Source organism: Ursus maritimus (assembly GCF_017311325.1).
Source record: "Ursus maritimus isolate PB19 chromosome X unlocalized genomic scaffold, ASM1731132v1 scaffold_X1, whole genome shotgun sequence".
Classification (NCBI taxonomy): domain Eukaryota; kingdom Metazoa; phylum Chordata; class Mammalia; order Carnivora; family Ursidae; genus Ursus; species Ursus maritimus.
In genome coordinates this window covers 125,123,326-125,141,657 of record NW_024423319.1, presented here as the reverse complement: position 1 = coordinate 125,141,657, position 18,332 = coordinate 125,123,326, and the positions used below count along the sequence as shown (strand labels likewise).

General features: G+C 62.2%; 2 protein-coding genes across 2 annotated transcripts in view; one reads left to right on the top strand and one right to left on the bottom strand.

Annotated features, from left to right (window-relative positions):
- The window catches only part of LOC103666327 (cohesin subunit SA-2-like), a 20,453-nt gene extending 3,587 nt beyond the window's left edge, over positions 1-16,866 (top strand). The window contains exons 4-19 of the mRNA XM_040638732.1: positions 503-595; positions 723-812; positions 1,731-1,937; positions 2,995-3,071; positions 3,469-3,556; positions 4,307-4,387; positions 4,981-5,073; positions 6,120-6,282; positions 6,842-6,990; positions 8,787-8,888; positions 11,959-12,110; positions 12,446-12,583; positions 12,918-13,096; positions 13,167-13,272; positions 14,758-14,848; positions 15,634-16,866. Coding sequence (XP_040494666.1) covers positions 503-595; positions 723-812; positions 1,731-1,937; positions 2,995-3,071; positions 3,469-3,556; positions 4,307-4,387; positions 4,981-5,073; positions 6,120-6,282; positions 6,842-6,990; positions 8,787-8,888; positions 11,959-12,110; positions 12,446-12,583; positions 12,918-13,096; positions 13,167-13,272; positions 14,758-14,848; positions 15,634-15,648 — 1,824 coding nt within the window. The 3' untranslated portion in view covers positions 15,649-16,866. The remainder of the gene's footprint in view (positions 1-502; positions 596-722; positions 813-1,730; positions 1,938-2,994; positions 3,072-3,468; positions 3,557-4,306; positions 4,388-4,980; positions 5,074-6,119; positions 6,283-6,841; positions 6,991-8,786; positions 8,889-11,958; positions 12,111-12,445; positions 12,584-12,917; positions 13,097-13,166; positions 13,273-14,757; positions 14,849-15,633) is intronic.
- PPP2R3B (protein phosphatase 2 regulatory subunit B''beta) overlaps positions 16,776-18,332 on the bottom strand; it is a 51,947-nt gene continuing 50,390 nt past the window's right edge. The window contains exon 13 of the mRNA XM_008694333.2: positions 16,776-17,573. Within this exon, the coding sequence (XP_008692555.2) occupies positions 17,423-17,573 (151 nt within the window). The 3' untranslated portion in view covers positions 16,776-17,422. The remainder of the gene's footprint in view (positions 17,574-18,332) is intronic.

Below are 18,332 nucleotides of genomic sequence, written 5' to 3'. Positions count from 1 at the left end.
CTGAGATCCAGGCGGGGCAGGACCCCTGAGATCCAGGCGGGGCAGGACCCCTGAGATCCAGGCGGGGCCAGGCTGCACTTGCTCCCAGAGGCTCCAGGGAAGAATCCTTCCTGCCTCTTCCAGCTTCTGGTGCTCCTGGTGTCCCTGGTCTGGTGGCCCTGTCTCTCCCATCTCTGCCTCTGTCCTCACGTGCTTGTCATATTCTCTATACACGTGTCTGGCTCTGTGCCCTAATCTCTCATTTTTATGACACCAATCCTACTGGATTAGGGTCTGCCATAAAGTGTGAACCTGGGGGAGACGACTCAGTTCTTGATGGGTTCTGTGCACGGGAAGCACTTCATTGGAAACAAAACGCCAGAGTAGCAATACAGAGCTTTGTCCTTGATTTGGGGACAGTTCTGCCTGGGTGTGACCTGATCATGTGGGAGCAGGTCCCAGGGCCACTATGGGACTCACATGGGTCTGTTGTGGGCTCAGGCCACGCATGCTCTGCCTGCAGGCTGCCAGGGAGGTGGACGGGACCCGCCGCTGGCGCGAGCATGCCAACATGAGCCGACACTTTGTCAAGGTGCTGCCCCGGCTGCTGTCCAAGGTGCCAAGTGGGGAAGGGCCGGAGGCCGAGAGCCCAGGGAGGCTGGGGGAGCTCCAGGGCAGACCAGGAGGCTGCAGAAGCGAGGGGAGGCTGGGGAAGCTCCGCTTCACGCCTGCTCTCTGGGCAGTTTGCAGCGGACAAAGAGAAGGTGACCCCCCTCCTGCAGATCCCACAGTATTGCAACCTGGACGTGTATGACATGGACGGCCTGGGCTCGGTATGTCATGAGATTCCATTCCTCCTCCCTGAGCTCCACATGTGGGGGCCACACCCCGCCTTCTCAGGGTCCGCGCCCCCCTCACTGGGCTCCACGTCACTCCTCAGTTGCCACGCCCCCTCTCACTGGGGTCCACGCCCCCCTCGCTGAGGTCCACGTCCCTCCTCAGGGTCCACGCCCCCTTCACTGGGGTCCACACCCCTCCTTCTCAGGATCCACGTCCCTCACTCAGGGTCCACACCCCCCTTTACTGAGGCCACACTCCCTTCTCTGGGTCCTGGGGTGGGGGCCACAGCCCTCTTTCTCTGGGCCCATGTCCCCCTCTTCTATGGGTCCACGTCTCCCCCCATCTCAGGGTCCACACCCCCCTTGTCTGGGTCCAGGCATGGGAGCCACATCCCTTCTCCCCGGAGTTTCAGGTGTGGGGGCTGCTTTCCTCCTCCCCGTTCATACTGCAGGGGTCAACCATCACCCACTCTTGTGGCAGGGTCCAAACCCCTATGCTTACAAGTCTTGTGACCTTTTTCTCTTGGCCCCATGTCCCCCTCCCTGCATTCCAGCTGGCCGTTTCCTTCTAGCCCCTGGCCTTCTCCCAAACTGTGATCTTCCACTCCATCCCTGACCTTTCCCCTGAGCCCTATGATCCCCTGGCGTCCCCCTGCCCAACCCCTGACCACCTCCCAGGCCCTTTATCTCCCCTCAACCGTATGACCCCTGACAGTTCCCCGTATGACCTCTGACCTTTCTTCCTTGACCTCATCATGTTCCCTCTCGACCTCCTGACCTCTTCGCTGATCTCCTGACCTTTCCCCTAGCACTTTCTCTTTCGACCTCATGACCCCCCTGACCTCTTCTCTCCCCCCACCATGCCGCAATCCCCTGACCAGTCCTTTGTCCCCCCCCCGCCCCACCGTGCAGTACCTGGATGCGGCCTTGCTGGAGCTTGACTGCCTGGTGCAGCGGCACTCGGACGTGGCGGTGCTGGAGGCCTGTGCCCGCACCTACGGCACCTACTGTGACGAGGGGGGCTCTGCTCACTTCCAAGCTGCCCCCGCCTGCAGCCGGCTGGTGGACATGCTGGTGGACGCGCTGACCCCACTGCTGGACGTGTTCATCCAACATGAGGTGCTGGCTGTGGGGGTGTTTGGGGGCAGCATGTTGGGGTGTGGGCATGGGTGTGGAATGTGTGAAGGGTGTGGGGAAATCCACGGAGGAAGGGAGGATGTGCTGATTGAGGATGCTTAGGCTGAACCCTTTCTATTTTGTTGAAGTTTTGTAAAGCTGCGTGCCTGTCCGGGGTCAGCTCCGTGAACTGGCCGGCGTGTCCCTGAGGGACTGGCTCTTGGTTTCTGGGGACACAGGGTGGGTTCTCCGTTTGAGCCCCGACTGTTCTTGCTGCGTCTACGATGGGAGTGGGAACGTGTGGGGGTGGGTAACAAAGTACTCCATTATTCTCCGTGGGACCCCATAAGCCCCCAGAAAACAGCCTCACTGAGGCACTGGTCTGTCTACACTTGGCAGGCAAATGGTCTCTGTAAAGAGCCACGTCATAAACATTTTTGGCTGGGCAGGTCATCCTGTTCTTGGGTGGCAGTACAAGAGCAACAGAGACAACATGTCTCTGGGCCGTGTTCCAATAAAACTTTATTGACACAGACAGGCTGAGGGCCGTGTGACCTGTGGGCCAGGCGTCTGGCCCTGATTCACGCACTTTCCTTGGGAGGTCCCTCGTTACCACAAGCAAGACTCCAGGTTGCTTCTGCAACCCCCAGCCCAGGGCCTGCCGTGAATGTGGGGTGCTAGCGGTCAGCAACATGCTTCTCCATCTGTCCTCTCAGCTGTAAAGTGAGAAGCATGTTCCCTGTAGTGGGTTCTTGACAGGGATGTGAGGCAAGTGGACAGAGATGGCAGATCTCAGATCGTAACTGTCCTCTTCGTCAGCTGCCTATGTGTCTTTGGGGGTGTTCTCTGGTCCCCCTCATTTCCTGTAGGGCTGGAGACAGAACGGCCTGGGGCACCATTTCCCTTTTTGAGATTTTAAAGAGCTGCTTTCTGGGAAGTGGGAGAACAGAGCAGGGAGGAACGCAGGCCTTGCTCGAAGCTGGGCCCGGCGTTCTGGGGAAGCCCCACCTGCAACGTGCTGTCCCACCACCACCCCTTCTGCTCTCTCTCCACTGTGTAGAAACAAGGCTTGTTCCTTGGACATGGTGAGATGGGACGGATCTGCTCCACACTGCGGAGACTGGCTGCCTTCTACAGGTGAGTGGGGCGATGCAGCCTGTTCCCTGGGGGGGGACACACACGCAACCTCCAAGCCGTGTGTCTGCTACCTTACTCTGACAGGTGTCCCTGTGTCCCAGGTGAGGTGGGGAGGGCTCAGACCTTTGGGGGTGTTCTGTGGGTGTGCCCAGTGGCTCTGGTGGGGCCCTTCCTGCCCATCTGGGCCCTGAGCCACGTCCCCAGGAGCTGGGACTGCCTCACCAAGCAGGTGCTGGATGTCATACTGAAGGGAGCCCAGCTCAGCCATCTGGGGTGGGTGTCCCCTCAGTCCTCCAGGAGGTGATCCCTCTGCTCCAGTGTTCACAGCTCACCTGGGGGACGTTGGAGCTCCTGGCGGGGTTGGGCCCTAAAACTCCTCGTGTGTGTTTCTGGTCAGTGCCCACGACCTGAGCAGCTGGAACCTGTATGAGAAGATGGACAGCCTGCTGACCTTCCGTAGGCACCAGGGCAGTCTGCCCACTGAGGTGAGGGCGGAGGGTGCAGGGGTGGGTCCTTGTTGGGGAGAGGAGGGCGTTCTGAGAGGAGAGAAGGGTTCTGAGGGGAGGGAAGCATGGGGGGAGGGTCCTGAGGGGAGGGAAACATGGGAGGGGAGGGTCTTGAGGGGAGGGAAGAGTCCTTGGGGGTGGCTGCAGATCTGGGGTGGGAAGAGTCCTGTGGGGGAAGCGGGAGTGGGCATCCTGAGGGGAGAAGAACCCTGGGGGGAGGGGCGAATGGTCATGAGGGGAGGGGAAGAAGGGTCCTGAGAGGAGGGAAGCATGGTGGGGAGGGTCCTGAGGGGAGGGAAGGGTCCTTGGGGGCGGCAGCAGATGTGGGGTGGGAAGAGTCCTGGGGGGGTTGGCGTCCTGAGGGGAGAGAAGAATCCTGGGTGTGTGGGGAGGAATGGTCCTGAGGGGAGAGAAGGGTTCTGAGGGGAGGGAAGCATTGGGGGAGGGTCCTGATGGGAGGGAAGCATGGAGGAGGGTCATGAGGGGAAGGAAGCATGGGGGGAGGGTCCTGAGGGGAGGGAAGAATCCTGGGCCAGGGGAGTGGTTCTGAGGGGAAGGGAGAGAAGGGTCCTGAGGGGTGGCGGATCCTGAGGGGGAAGTCTTGAGGAGAGAAGAGTCGAAAGAAAGGTCCTGAGGGGAGAGGAGGGTCCTGAGGGGGGAGGAGGGTCCTGAGGGGGGAGGGGCAGGTACTAGGTAAGGAGTCTCCATGACAGGCCTCACGCCCCACAGGTTGTCCACTGCGCGCTGCAGTGCACCTACTACGCGCTGCTATGGCAGATTGTCGCGGCCACGGACCGACTGCCGCCCCAGGTGGGTGAGGGGCGCAGAGGAGGTCAGGTGTGTGGTGTGTGGTAGTGTGTGAGGAAGGGGAGATGAAGTGAAGTGGGACAGGGACTGCATTGCCCAGGGTCTGGCCTGGGCTCCTGGCCTTTTGGGCTCTGACATGGGAGCTGACCTTGGGCCATGGCCGACCCGGCCATGCATCCTGTCCACGCACCGTGCAGAGTGAGGCTCAGGTGATCTCTGAGCACCTGCTCCTGTGTGCTGGGTGAGACCCTTATCCTTGGCTGCTGGCCAGGCCGTTTGGGGCCAACCACACTTTGGGGCTGTATTTATGGTTTCCTGGAAATCTGCAGGCCTGAGTTCCTCAGGTCATAGTGTAGACCAGTGGGGAGAAGAAAATGGTGTGGGGGACAATGGAGATACAGGGATGGGGGAGGAAGGGGTACACGTGGGGGAGAGGGGTGTGAGGGAGGGTGGGAAGTGGAGGAGGAGGGTGAACGTGAGGGCGAGGTTAGTCTGTTGGGATGTACTTGCTGGCTGGGTCACCTGAGGTGGGCAGGTACCTGGTGAGCTCGCTCACGGGCTCACCTGACGGGAGGCACCTGCCTGCTGGCTGGCAGGAGGCGCTCCTGGACTTGAGGAAGAGGCTGATGAAGTTCTGCCTGGTCTGTCGCGTATACCTGAACCACCAGAGCAAGGTGCTGAGTGAGAAGGTGAGTGTGTCGCTCTCTGTCCTCACCGGCCGCTCGCGGGGCTGGAGCAGTAAGAGGAGGGGCGTGAGAACACACGGGCGTGGGAAGATCGGGCCGTTCGTGCTTTACGTGATGCCGTTTCCTCATCGCACTGTGTGTCTCATGGTGACATTTCTCCTCCAACCATGTCCAGTCGTGTGAGCATCTTGGTTACGTGAACTGGTCTGCACGGCCCCGGTTTATGGGAGCCCGCGTCCATGCCCCGGGTTTACGGGAACCCGTGTGCATGCCCCCGACTGACGGGAGCACAGAGCCCGCGTCCACGCCCCCGTTCATACCACCACACCCTCCCGGCAGCCGCTCCTGTGATCGGATACCAGTGCCGTGGTGGTGGACATGCTTGGCGTTACTCCTGACCACCTTGTCTCTGCTGGTTTCCGTGCTGGAAATCTTCCGGGCGATCTCCTGTCTCCGGGGAAGCCGTTCTAAAGGCTTCGTGACGCCTGGCCCAGCCACCCCGCTTCCTGCCACCTTATGAGCTCGGTCACCTGCCTGCTTTGCCATGTGGGTGTGAATTTTAAATAGGCCCTCTCCCGTGATCTTAGATAAAACCTAGGTCCCGTTTGACCCTTGACTACTCAGGAGATTGAGCTTGTGTCTCTTTTTCCAGCCACGGACCTCTGTCTGTGACCCCCCAGCCCCCACCCCCGTCCCAAGTATGTGTCTGTGGTTTTCTGTCGGTGAGGCTTTGGTCACAGCCTTGACCCACGCCTCTCTCCTGTCCGGATGTTGGGGACATTTCCGTTCATGCTGTGTGTGGTGTTTCTGGTTTGTATGTTTGGGGCTGTCTGCCGCCTGTATGTTCTGTCTCCGTGTTGTGTTTCCAGCATATAGCTTGCAAGGTGGGCTTCAGAGGGGGGATGTTTTCAAGGGGCCGGGTGCTGAACCCCTCCCCGCGCTGTGGGTCTCGCCCAATCTTGGGCTGCCCTGGGAGGCTGCGAGAGGGGCGGACGGGACCTGTCCCTGTCGCTGCCCTCTCACCCCCCCACCTCCTCACACCTCCTCAGGCCTTCATCCTGCTCTGTGACCTGCTGCTCATCCTGAGCCACCAGGGCCCTGAGGAGGACACAGGCCTGGGGCTGCTGTTCTTTGTCCCCGATCACGTCCTGCAGTGCAAGCTGCTCACCTTTGTCAGGGAGCACGTGTTCCTGGAGGAGACAGGAGCCACAGGTCAGCCTCCCAGGGACCTGAAGGGGAAGGGGGAGGGACCTCGGAGTGGGGATACCTGGGGCAGCTCGGAGGCAGGAGGGCAGATGGGGGCCTGGGGGGTGAGGTTGGGGGGACCTCGGGGGTAGGACATAGGTGGGGCACCCGAGGGGCAGGAGAGCAGGTGGGGGCCTGGGGTGGGAGGTGGATGGGCCTTGTGGGGTGATCTGGCTCCCTGGGATCTGGAGCTGCATTTCCCACGCGTCTGTCTTCTTCGTTCACGCTGCCACGGAAGGGTCGGGGGAGCCCTGACCAGGTAGTCAGGACCTGGAAACACAGGGACCGCGCGGCCCTCGGTGCTTCCCGTGTGGTCCTGGGTCTGCCCTCTGGGGGTCGGCATGTCTGCTGGTGGTTCTGACCCCCTGCTGTCCCGGCACCGGTCCCCGAGACGATGCTGGCACCCCTGAGCCCTCTGTGGATCAGACTCCCTGCCATGCCCGTGCCGTGCCCCCGCCTGCCCCATGGCCGCCCCACGGCAAGGGGGCCCCAGGAAGACAAAGCAGAGAGCGGGCTGTCTCCCCAGGTGCCAGCAGAGTTTACAACGAGGAGGATGCGGACGAGCTGTATGAGCTGTTCCACCGGAGAAACATGCTGGCCGTGTTCTGTAAGCTCATCGTCTGCAACGTGCTGGAGATGAGCGTGGCTGCCGACATCTACCAGTTCTACCTGAAGGTCTCTGCCCGGCTCTCCCGTCCCCGCGGCCCGAGCTCACCCTCCCCCGCCCACTGCTCTCCTGTGTAAGACACAGAATTGGGGTAAAAGATTCCAAATGCACGGAGAACATGAGTGGAAAGTACCCACAGACATACGGACTCACTGTCGCTAACCCGTTCTCCCTTTTCCTTCACCACCTCCCCTGGATGAGCCCACCTGTGTGCGTGTGGGCGGCATCCCTGTGAGTGTCTCTTAAGCATTTTTATGTCACTAATATCTCTTCCCAAACGTAACTCCTAGGGGTATTTTCATTTAGGACATCACGTTTTGTCTTTTAAAACTATGCGGTCTTGTTCAGGGAAGCATCGCTGTTTTAATTTCATTCTTTCCTTACTACTGAGATTGAATGCAAGCCTTGTGAGGCCAGGGACTTGGTATTTTTGGCTTTGATCATTGATATATCCCAAGTGATTATCATCAGTGCCTGGTATTGACAGGAGCCCAGAAGTTTTGATGAATGCATGGATGCGTAAATGGAGGTGTGGATGAGTGGATGGATAGATGGGTGGGTAGATAAATAGATGAATAGATGGATGGATGAGTGGGTACGTGGTTGGATTGATAAATGGGTGGATGGACAGATGGAGGGACAGGTAAATGGTTGGATAAATGGATGGACAGGTGGATGGAGGGATGGATGGATGAATGGATGGATGGATGGATAAATGGATGGATGGATGGATGGATGGATGGATGGATGGATGGATGGATGGATAAATGGATGGGTGGGTTGGTGGATGGATGGATAAATGGATGGACAGGTGGATGGAGGGATGGATGGATGGATGGATGGATGGATGGATGGATGGATGGATGGATAAATGGGTGGGTGGGTGGGTGGATGGATAAATGGGTGGATGGATGGATAAATGGATGGACAGGTGGATGGATGGATGGATGGATGGATGGATGGATGGATAAATGGGTGGATAGATGGGTGGATAGATGAGTGGATGGGGAGATAAATGGATGGGTGAATAGGTACATCTATCAATCACTGTCACTTCTTTTCAGAAATCATTATTTCAAGACCTTTTGGTGTCTTGTAATATGATGAAGACGTTAGCCCTTTGTTATTTGTGGGATATACGTTCCCTCGATTACTTTTTAATTCTGAGTTACATTTTTGTGATGGTGTTTCTCTTCTTCCTGTTTTAAGCTCACACAGTCCTGAGCTTTATGGCTTGGGGTGTAAGGACAGTCTTGCCTGGGTTTTCTCCTGAGTCCTGTGTGTTGGGGTGGTGCTATCCTCTCCCGGGACTTACGTCTCGCGCACTTGTGCGCCAAGTATGTGCCGGGGGCCGTGACGGCAGCTGCATGTTGTCGGACATCTGGTCGTCTCTTGCGGCTGTGCGCCCGCGGGCTGGCTCAGCTCTGGCACTGGCAGGTCGGTGTGGCTCTGACAGGCCTCGCTCCCGCCCCGCAGTTCCCCAGGTGGCCCTACCCTCCCCATGGAAGGAGCACTCCTGGGGGGGCCAGCCAGTGCTGAGGGGCAGCTGGCCCCTGGACTAGGACGCCCCACGACTCCGGCTTCCCCAGGTCGTGTGGGACGCACTGTCTCCCACTGGCCCAGGGCCTGGCCCCGACATAGGGCTCGAGTGCACAGCGGCATCCACGTCCACAAAGTTCCTGGGATCCAGACAGTGGGTCTGAGCCGCGTGGCCACCCTCGGTTTGTAATTTTGGAACAGGGCGTAGGAAGGAGTCTGTGCTTCAGTGGTCACCGTGGTGACGGTCCTTTCCTTTGTTTCGTAGCATTACCACCACTTTGGCGACATCATCAAGGAGACCATGACCAGGACGAGGCAGAACGACAGGCTCCGCAACGCGCTGTCCCTGCTCCTGTGCCTGCAGCAGGTGAGCGCGTGTTCTGGAAGGCCCGACGGTACCCTGCCACCACCCCCGTGGCACCGAGTCGCTGCACGTCGCCCAGGCCTGGAGGGACACGCCACCTCGGGCACACACTGGGCACGGCACCGCTGTGCCCCACTGCCCGCTCCTCCGGAGTCCTGTACTCGTCTGTGGTGCATGAGCTGCCGCTGGGGATGAGCGTGCACGCCGGCAGCCTGGCCGTCACAACGCGCCACGGACCACGGACCGACGGGGTGGCTGACACGTCAGACCCTATTCCTCCCGGTGTTGGAGACTGCGGTCCAAGGTCAGGGTGCCAGTGGGGTCAGGTTCTGGGGAGACCTCGAGGGTCACAGACGGCCCCCCTCCGACGTGTCCTCACGTGGCCATGGGTGGAACGCAAGAAGCTCTCTGGACACCCTAAGAAAATGCCACCCCGCTGTGGGGGCCCCGCCATGCGGACCTCATCTACTCCCAACCACCTCCCAAGGCCCCACCTCCCGGCAGCCCCCTTGGGGGCCACGCTTGCACGCGTGGACTCTGGGGGACTCAGTCCACCACAGCTGGCTTCCGTGGTCAGCCCCACCTCAGGGTCGTGGGACTTTTGGGTCAGGTTCCCCTGCTGTTCAAGGACAGGAAGAGACAGGAGGACGTGGTCACGGGTGTGTTGTGGGGAGACACGGCAGGTCAAGGTGTGTGCCCAGGGCTTCCTAGGTGGATGGGGTGTCACTCGTCATCTGGTCCGGGAAGCGACTATGCTGCAGTGTTGGGCTGGACTGTCCCCCGGGGGCCTTCATGCGTGTCCTTGCACAGTGAGCTGGGCCTCCCAACAGTGACTCGGGGTGTCCCCCTCCCCTGTCCACTGACGCTCAGGGTGGGTGTCCCCTCTACCCCATCGACTGACCCCCAGGATGGGCAGCCCCCCTCCCCTGTCCACTGACGCCCCAGGGTGGGCATCCCCTCCCTCCCCTGTCCACTGACCCTCAGGGTAGGTGTCCCCCTCCCCTATCTACTGACCCCTCAGGGTGGGCATCCCCTCCCTCCCATGTCCACTGACCCCCCAGGGTGGGCATCTCCTCCCTCCCATGTCCACTGACCCCCAGGATGGGCGGCCCCCCTCTCCTGTCCACTGAACCCCCAGGGTGGGCATCCCCTCCCTCCCCTATCCACTGACCCCCCAGGGTGGGCATCCCCTCCCTCCCCTATCCACTGACCCCCCAGGGTGGGCATCCCCTCCCCCCCATGTCCACTGACCCTCAGGGTGGGTGTCCCCCTCCCCCAATCACTGACACCCATTGTTCCCCCACCCCCGTCCACCGACCCCCAGGGAGGGCATCCCCCCTCCCCCATCCAGTGACCCTCAGGGGGTCGCCCCTCCCCCATCCCTGATCCTGAGGGTGGGTGTCTGTCTTCTCCGTGTCACTGTCATGACACCGTGTTACTGCGTGTCGGGTGTCTGACCCTGGTTCTTCCATCCCTGTGGCAGCTGGTGTAGCCGGGTCCATGGAACCCACGACTCGGACACGTGGGTTGTTCCGTGCTCTGTTCTGCTTTCCCACGGGCGTGTGTCTGCCCCTAGTGTCAGGAGGGGTTACACACACGTGTGGGGAGTCCTCGCCGAGGCTGTGTGGGGTTACGTGGCAGCAGGGTCTCCGGACTCAACGGCGTCTGTCCCTTCTCTTCCTATTCCTGGTTTTGTGCTCCAAATCTGGGGCCCTCCCACCTGGCCTTGCGCTCTTTGCAAGGACGCCTTCGGTCCTCAGTGCTGGGGTCACGGTTCCCGACCCAGCCGATACTGCCGCCGTGGGTGCCACGGGTGCCGTGCTAGCCGTGGTCTCGTGTTTCTGTCTGGGGAGTTGAGGCTCCATGAGTGTATCAGGAAGGGCCGGGTCTGCCGTCCCCTCTCCCGGTGTGGGTTCCTGGTCCTTGTCCTCCTGCTGCCTGTGGGCGCACTGGGCAGGCCTCTCCGTGGACACTTGGTGGACCGTCTGTGTCCCGCGGTTTTCCTGGGATACGGCTTCTCTTTCTCGTTTCTGAGGCCGTGCAGATTCCTGACCCCGACACCGAGGTCTGCATTTACGTTTGACTGTTTCTTGCCATTTCTTGTTCTCCTTTGGGAACGTCCTCTTTCCTCTTCCTCCTCGTAGGACGGGTCTGCGTGTATGACGCTGAGATGACACAGATTCCCCAGAGCAGGCATGGAACGTTGGTGGGACGTCCCTGCCACATCAGACCCCACGTGTCCCGTTCTGCGTGTGTTTTCTCTGTAAATCAGGAGCACCGTCCCCCTTGCTAGTTCTCTGTTAAGTCCAACACAGAGGAGCGGTCGCTGACCAGATGTGACGTTGGCAGCCTGGGTGTCCATGGGGCGTTGGCAGGCTCCCCGGCTCCCGCTATGCGTCCTGGTCTGTGCCGCCGTGATCCGGGCTCGCCTGGCATCCCGGCCTTGGGGTGGCTCTCTGGAGGAGGCCCTGTACCCGTCGTCTGCAGAGGTTATCGGCGAGGGGCACCGTGTTCCACGAGCTTGTCATTCATGTCTGCTGGGGGTGACGGGAGGTGACGGAGAGCCTTCTCTGGATGTTCTTGAACCTCGGTCCCCTGGGCGAGGGTGCTGCCCACTTGTCTCATGTTGACCACCAGTCCAGAAGGACGGGGTTCCTGGAAGTACGCAGGGGCGTAGGGGGAGGCCCGGCCCCCTCTGGTGGCATTGCTGTCTCGGGCAGAGACGTGCGGGGCACAGGCCTGTCCCGCACCTGTAGGTTTCCAGCCTCTATGGGGCCTGTTGCGTGTGGGCAGCCCTGACCCCCTGCCCGCTGCACTCGGACGGCGGCGGGAAGGCCGCAGCTGTCCCTCCTTGGTGCAGACGTGGACCCTGACTCTGGCCACAGGGTCCTCCCACACTCTAGATGTGTGGTGCTCACTCCTGCAGAACACAGAGTACCTGCCACCCCCAGATGCTGGGACACAGGGTGCCTGACCCCACTCAGGCACGTGCCCCCCACCCGCCGTCCTGGACACGGGGCCGCCCCCGCCTGCCCCTCGCGGCCCTGACCCCACGGCCCTTGTGCTCCCGCAGCTGTTCCAGAAGCACGTGGACACGTACGGGCTTGGCTATGACCCCATTGAGTTCATCTGTGGCCCCTTCTACTCCATCCGGCTGCTGGCCCGCCGCTTTGCGCTCACCCTTGGCTTCGACCGCGCCCGTGACGCTGCCCACCTCATCCACAGGTGCGTGCTGGGGAGGGGGTGCTCTGACAATGCCCCTGCCTGCACCCCGCTCCTGGTCTGAGCCCCCCTGGAGCCGCGCTCCCTGCTCTGACCCCCTGTCCCCCAGGTGAGCCCCTCCAGGCGCTGCGCTCCCCGGTCTGACCCCCTGTCCCCCAGGTGAGCCCCTCCAGGTGTCGCGCTCCCCAGTCTGACCCCCCGGTCCCCCAGGTGAGCCCCACCTGGCACCCCTCCCCTACTCCTGAGCCTCTTGTGGCACTGCCTTTCCCGTGTGAGCAGAACCTGACGCCCACCCCCTCCGTGTCAGCTGACACCCCGTCCCCACACCCCATCCCCAGGCGCGGGCTGGCCTTTGCCTTCTCCGAGTCCCCGGTGCCTGAAGAGCTAGAGGCCCGCCAGCGCTTCCCAAACCTCAGCTTCCTGCTTGTGCTGGCCGAGTTCTCCTGCAAGATCCCACCAGCCGAGCGACAAGCTGCGTGAGTGCACTGGCTCCTGGGACCCCTGGGGGCTCCTGGGGGTGTGGGGGTGGGAGCCCCAGACAGTGGTGGGGGAGGAGGGGGATGCGGAAACCGGAAGATTATTGGGTGGGACGACCCTGCTGAGGGCTGCCTGTCGGGCTCCCTTCCCTGTGCTGACCCAGGGCTGCTGGGCTCTGGGCTGCAGGACTGAGCTCCGGCCACCAGGTGGTGCCCCTCCAGCCCGGCTCCTTAGCCCCCAGCAGGGAATGGACACAGGGGGGCCCGGTGGGTTCCTGGGGCCCTTGGCGGGGTCTCCTCTGACGACCCCTGCGACATCCACTCTTGCCCGCAGACTCGCCCACTTCCAGGACTCCATCCCCGAGGGCGTGCCTGTCTTTGGGGAGGGGGACATGAACCCCATGTTCGTCTACCGCAAGTCCCTGATGAGGACAGACTACGTGGCCCAGGGGGAGGAGGAGCCCGCCACCAACCCGTTTGACGCCATATGCAAAGACAGCAAGCGGCCCCAAGGTGGGGAGGGTGTCCGGGGTCGGGAGGGGTGGCCCTGGGGCCCTGTGGCTGACCGCTCCTGGCACTGCAGAGCTGCCTGTGGGGACGTGCTCCACCTGGACACCAGACACCCTGGCCAGCTCCAGCACGGGGGACAGAGAGCCGAGAAACTCCTCCAAGGGTCAGAAGTCCAACAGGTGAGGCCGTCGTCCTCCAGGTCAGGGGGGCGGGGGGGATGGGCTCTGCCCTCCATGGGGCAGCCTGTCGGGCCTCTTTCTGCCTGGTTTTGTGGTCAGCCTCGTGGGTTTCTCCAGAACAGAGCCTTGGGATGGCCGTGAAGGGATGTTGGTCTGATGGGGAATCCCGCGTGGGTCTGAGGCAGGGACGGGGCTGGGCTGAGGGGAGGGGTCCCACATGGGTCTGAGGCAGACGTGGGTCTGAGGCAGGGACAGGGTTGGTCTGACAGGGGACCGCGTGGGTCTGAGGCAGGGACGGGGGTCCCGCGTGGGTCTGAGGCAGACATGGGGCTGGTCTGACAGGGGACCCACGTGGGTCTGAGGCAGACATGGGTCTGAGGCAGGGACAGGGCTGGTCTGACGGGACCGTGTGGGTCTGAGGCAGGGACAGGGCTGGTCTGACAGGGGACCGTGTGGGTCTGAGGCAGGGACAGGGCTGGTCTGACAGGGGACCGTGTGGGTCTGAGGCAGGGACAGGGCTGGTCTGACAGGGGACCGTGTGGGTCTGAGGCAGGGACAGGGCTGGTCTGACAGGGGACCGTGTGGGTCTGAGGCAGGGACAGGGCTGGTCTGACAGGGGACCGTGTGGGTCTGAGGCAGGGACAGGGCTGGTCTGACAGGGGACCGTGTGGGTCTGAGGCAGGGACAGGGCTGGTCTGACAGGGGACCGTGTGGGTCTGAGGCAGGGACAGGGCTGGTCTGACAGGGGACCGTGTGGGTCTGAGGCAGGGACAGGGTTGGTCTGACAGGGGACCGTGTGGGTCTGAGGCAGGGACAGGGCTGGTCTGACAGGGGACCGTGTGGGTCTGAGGCAGGGACAGGGTTGGTCTGACGGGACCGTGTGGGTCTGAGGCAGGGACAGGGCTGGTCTGACGGGACCGCGTGGGTCTGAGGCAGGGACGGGGGTCCCGCGTGGGTCTGAGGCAGACATGGGGCTGGTCTGACAGGGGACCCACGTGGGTCTGAGGCAGGGATGGGGCTGGTCTGATGGGGGACCCATGTGGGTTTGAGGCAGAGATGTGGGTCCCATGTGGGTCTGAGACAGGGACAGGGGTCCCGCATGGGTCTGAGGCAGACATGGGGCTGGTCTGACGGGACCCGCGTGGGTCTGAGGCAGGGACGGAGCTATGTCTGGGGCAGGCACGTGTGTAGAGACTGTTCTCCTGTAAGAAAACGCTCCAGGGTGTAGCCAGGGGCTCTTCCCGTCTCCCCTCACTGCCCAGAACTGTGCACGTGTGCCCACAGTGCAAAATGGGATGCGACAGTGTAAGAGGAGCCACTGGTTGCCTGGGGGCTGTGTCTCGTCCACGTCTCTCTGTGTCCTGTGTTTTCCCACAGCTGTCCACACCTGTTCCCTGCAGGGCTCGCACACCCATGGGCTTCCTGCCATGGGCTGGGGCACTGCCTCGGTCTCCCTGGCAACCAGCCACCCTTTGTCTCTCGCAGGGACGTCTTTGATGTTGACTTCCTGTCATCAGAGGACTCTGAGAACTCTTCTAACGAAGACGTGGATGTGGAGGGCATCTCCGTCCACGAGGTCGGTGCGGGCTGGGCCTCTGGCTGGTGGCTGCGTGGGGGTGCTGACCTGGGCCTGCCTTTCCTGCTACGGCCCCCACATCCCAGGGTGGTGTAGAGGTGGGACGTCCCATCTGATGTGGCTTCTGTGCCCAATGGGGTGGGAGCAGGTCCATCTGCACATTCACAGAGGGGTCGGGGGGGCGGTACGGGGTCTGGTCAGCCAGCTCACCAGGTGTGTGCTGTGTGGACGATCACGGGAGGCTGCCAGGTTGGGGTTGGGGCAGGCCCCTGAGCCGTCCCAGGTGCGTGAGCACTCTGGGCTCACGTGGTGTGCTAGGGGCCCGAGGCTGGCAGGGTGTGGTCCCCATGCCCTGGCCTGCTTGGCTTAGGACACCAGGTTTTGGGGTGTCCTGGGGTCCTCAGCATCTCTGCTGCCTCCTGCATCTGGCATGGCCCTGGAGGTACAGAGGCTCCTGGCCAGGCACCCCTGTGTGGACACCGCCTCCCCCCACAGATACCTGGGGTGGGGGGTCAGTGTGCCAGCCTGGGGCCCTGGGCAGGAGTGCGGGAAGGCTGCTCTGCGTCCCGGCCGCGCACCCCCTCTTCCCCCCACCCACTCTGTGTCCTGGCCCTGGTCTGCTGGTCCCAGGGCCTGGTGGCCGGGGGTCCCAGTCGGCAGCCCCCCGCCCCCAGTTCCCACCCTGTGCTGACTGGGAACCACCTGGGCCACGGTGTGGGTGTGCACCATCGTCCATCTCTCTATGTGTCCATCTGTGGGTCCTGAGGGCTGTCCTCTCTGTCCAGGGGGTGTCGGACTGAGGAGGACACATGCCCCACTGGGACTCGCGTCGGGAGCTCCTCCTCGGTTGCTGCCTTGTGTCCCTGGGCTCGGGGAGCCAGTGGCGTCCAGGTGCGGCTGACCCAGGCCCCCGGGGGCTCCAGGCGGATGATGGTGACCCCTGCCATCTGTTCCTGTGCATCCCAGCCGCGGACGTGGGCAGAGGGCCACGTGACCGTTGACTGGGGCCCCTGGGGTGCCCACGCACCCACCTACCTACCCACCAGGTGCCTACCCGCCTGCGACGTCCTGTCTGGCGACTGCTGTGCTTGGCTAGAAGGTTCCAGAACCAGCTTTGCCCCCCGCCCTAGAGCATGGTGCTGGCTCCCTCGTCCGGCATCGTCCCACGTGCTGCGGCTCTGGGTGGGCCGCCAGCTCTTCCTTTCCCGTCCAGGGCCCCGCTATTGGGCGTTCCCCGGTGTCCCGGGCTGAGGGCCCGCGGCAGGGCAGGGACAGGCCTGCTGCCCGCGGTCTCCTCAGCCCCTGCACGCTTCAGGCGAACTGGCTGCACCCGAGTCGGGGCAGGAGCAAGGGCTGGACGTGCATGGGCTGCCCTCCCCGGACCTACGCAGGGCGAGGCACTCTGCCCCTCAAATCCCGTGTTGGTGCCAAACCAGCGCTCTCTGGGCCACTGTGTGGAGGAGGACGCCCCCGTGTGGACACGGAGAGCGAGGCCGGTCTGTGGGGAGGACTCCCGCCGGTTGTGCACAGGCGAGAACTGGCCCAGGAGCTCAGGCCTGTGCAGCCCTGCATAGACCTGGGCCTGGGGGCTTCCCGTCTGCGGGGGACACCTGTGCCTCTAGCTGTCCCCCCCACCCCAGGATTCTGGAAGCTGCTATGGGAAAGCACAGCCCTTGGCCGTGGCGTCAGGACCACGGGTGGCCTGGGTGAAGGCGTCGGCAAGAGAGCCACCCTGCTGGACACTCCAGGCCCCACGACCTGTGACCCTCGGCTGGGCTTCCCACGCCCCCGAACCGTGCGCACTGCGTGGAGTCTCGAGGTGACACTGCCGTCTGCCCCCAGTAGCGTCCCCGCCTGGCGTCTGTGCCCGTGATGACCTTTGTGTGCTGTGTCTGTGCCGTGGGCTGGGCCAGCAGAGCCCGTCACAGAAAATCCTTAAATTCTTTATTTGAAAATACAAACGTGATCTCGTAAAACATTTTTAAACCACTATACACACCAAATAAAAGTTAACTTTACACGTTCTGTACATTTACACGAAAACGTAAGTACGCTCGAGGGGACGCTCCCTCCCATACCCTGCGTGCAGGGCTGCGGCTGGGGCGGCGCCTGGAGACGCTCCTGTGGACGGAAGGTCCCGGGGCCATTGTGGCGCCGGGCCCCTGGAATGTTCCTGACCGACGACGCGAGAACAACACAGGACCATCCGACACCCGGAAGTCAGTGCGCGGCTCCCGCCCCGAGGCCGATCCTTTGGAGCAGAACGTGCTCCCCTGTGAGCGGACTGTCGGCCATGCCGGTAAGTCTCCAGACGCCTGCACTCAGGAGCTAGACAGCGGGGCCAGTGGGTCTCCTCTCCCTGCCGGGCCCTGCCAAGGGCTCCTGGACGGACGTCAGCCCCTCCCGGGCAGGCGGGGACACATGCTTAATGACCATCTGACCGGCTTCCGTGTTGAATAAATAAAAATTTATCATCTCATACAAATCACTTCATTTTCTATAAAAGACAGCTCAAGGATCAAACAGTTCTGTTCTTTACACAAAAGCGGCTTTGCATCCAGACCTGAGCACAGGTCACGAAGGCTGTAGGTCGTCGTCCTCACACGCGTACTCATAGAGGTCGACGGTGCCCAGGGTGGACGGTGCCTCGAAGAAGGGCCTCTGGGCCAGCGGAGACCTCAGGGAGCTCAGCTTCTGGTCCACAGGGCTGAGCTCGGCTTCGTACCTGCAAGGAGGGGCTGGTGAGCTCAGTGGGTGCGGCCGCCACAGCCCGGGGCAGGGGACATGCGTGGGTGCGCGTGCAGCACAGCCCGGTCGGCTGTGAACTCACCCTGTGGAAACCCGGCCCGGCGGTGTCACTGCCGGATTCCTTCCACCTGAAGGGAGGAGGAGGAGCCGTGCCCACACGCGGAGGCCGGCGTTACCTGGACACCAGCACGAGACGTGGTGCCACGAGGTGAGAGGCCACAAATCAACTTTGTGAACGGGATCAGAGAATGTGACCAAGCAGGGTTTCTCTGGGGTGTGAACGCTGGTCCAAGATGTGAAGATCCCTGCTGAGATGCCTGTATCCACAGGCCGCCGACGCCAAGAGCACCTGACAGAATTCAGTGTCTGGTCTGGGCTGACGTGACACCTCATGGTCGGTGACGACCCCTCTGCATTTAGGACTGGAGCCCAGGCAAGGACGCGCACCCACTGGCACTCAACATCGTAGCTGACGTTCTAGGAACTGTGGCGGGCGGGTGGCACTGTGACTGTCCGCGCACAAAGTCCCAGAGAACCGATACGTCTAACGCAAGTGCCAGCTGCAGATCTGTGAACCGTACTGCTCTGCGCGACCCACAAACCACCACAACTTGCGAGTTTAAACCCTGTTCCCGTGACTGAACGTCAGGAAGCACTTATGTGACAAAGGACAGGAAGATCCAGGTGCTGAACACCACAAAATCCTGGCGGAACGCTCCAAGACCTGACTACGCAG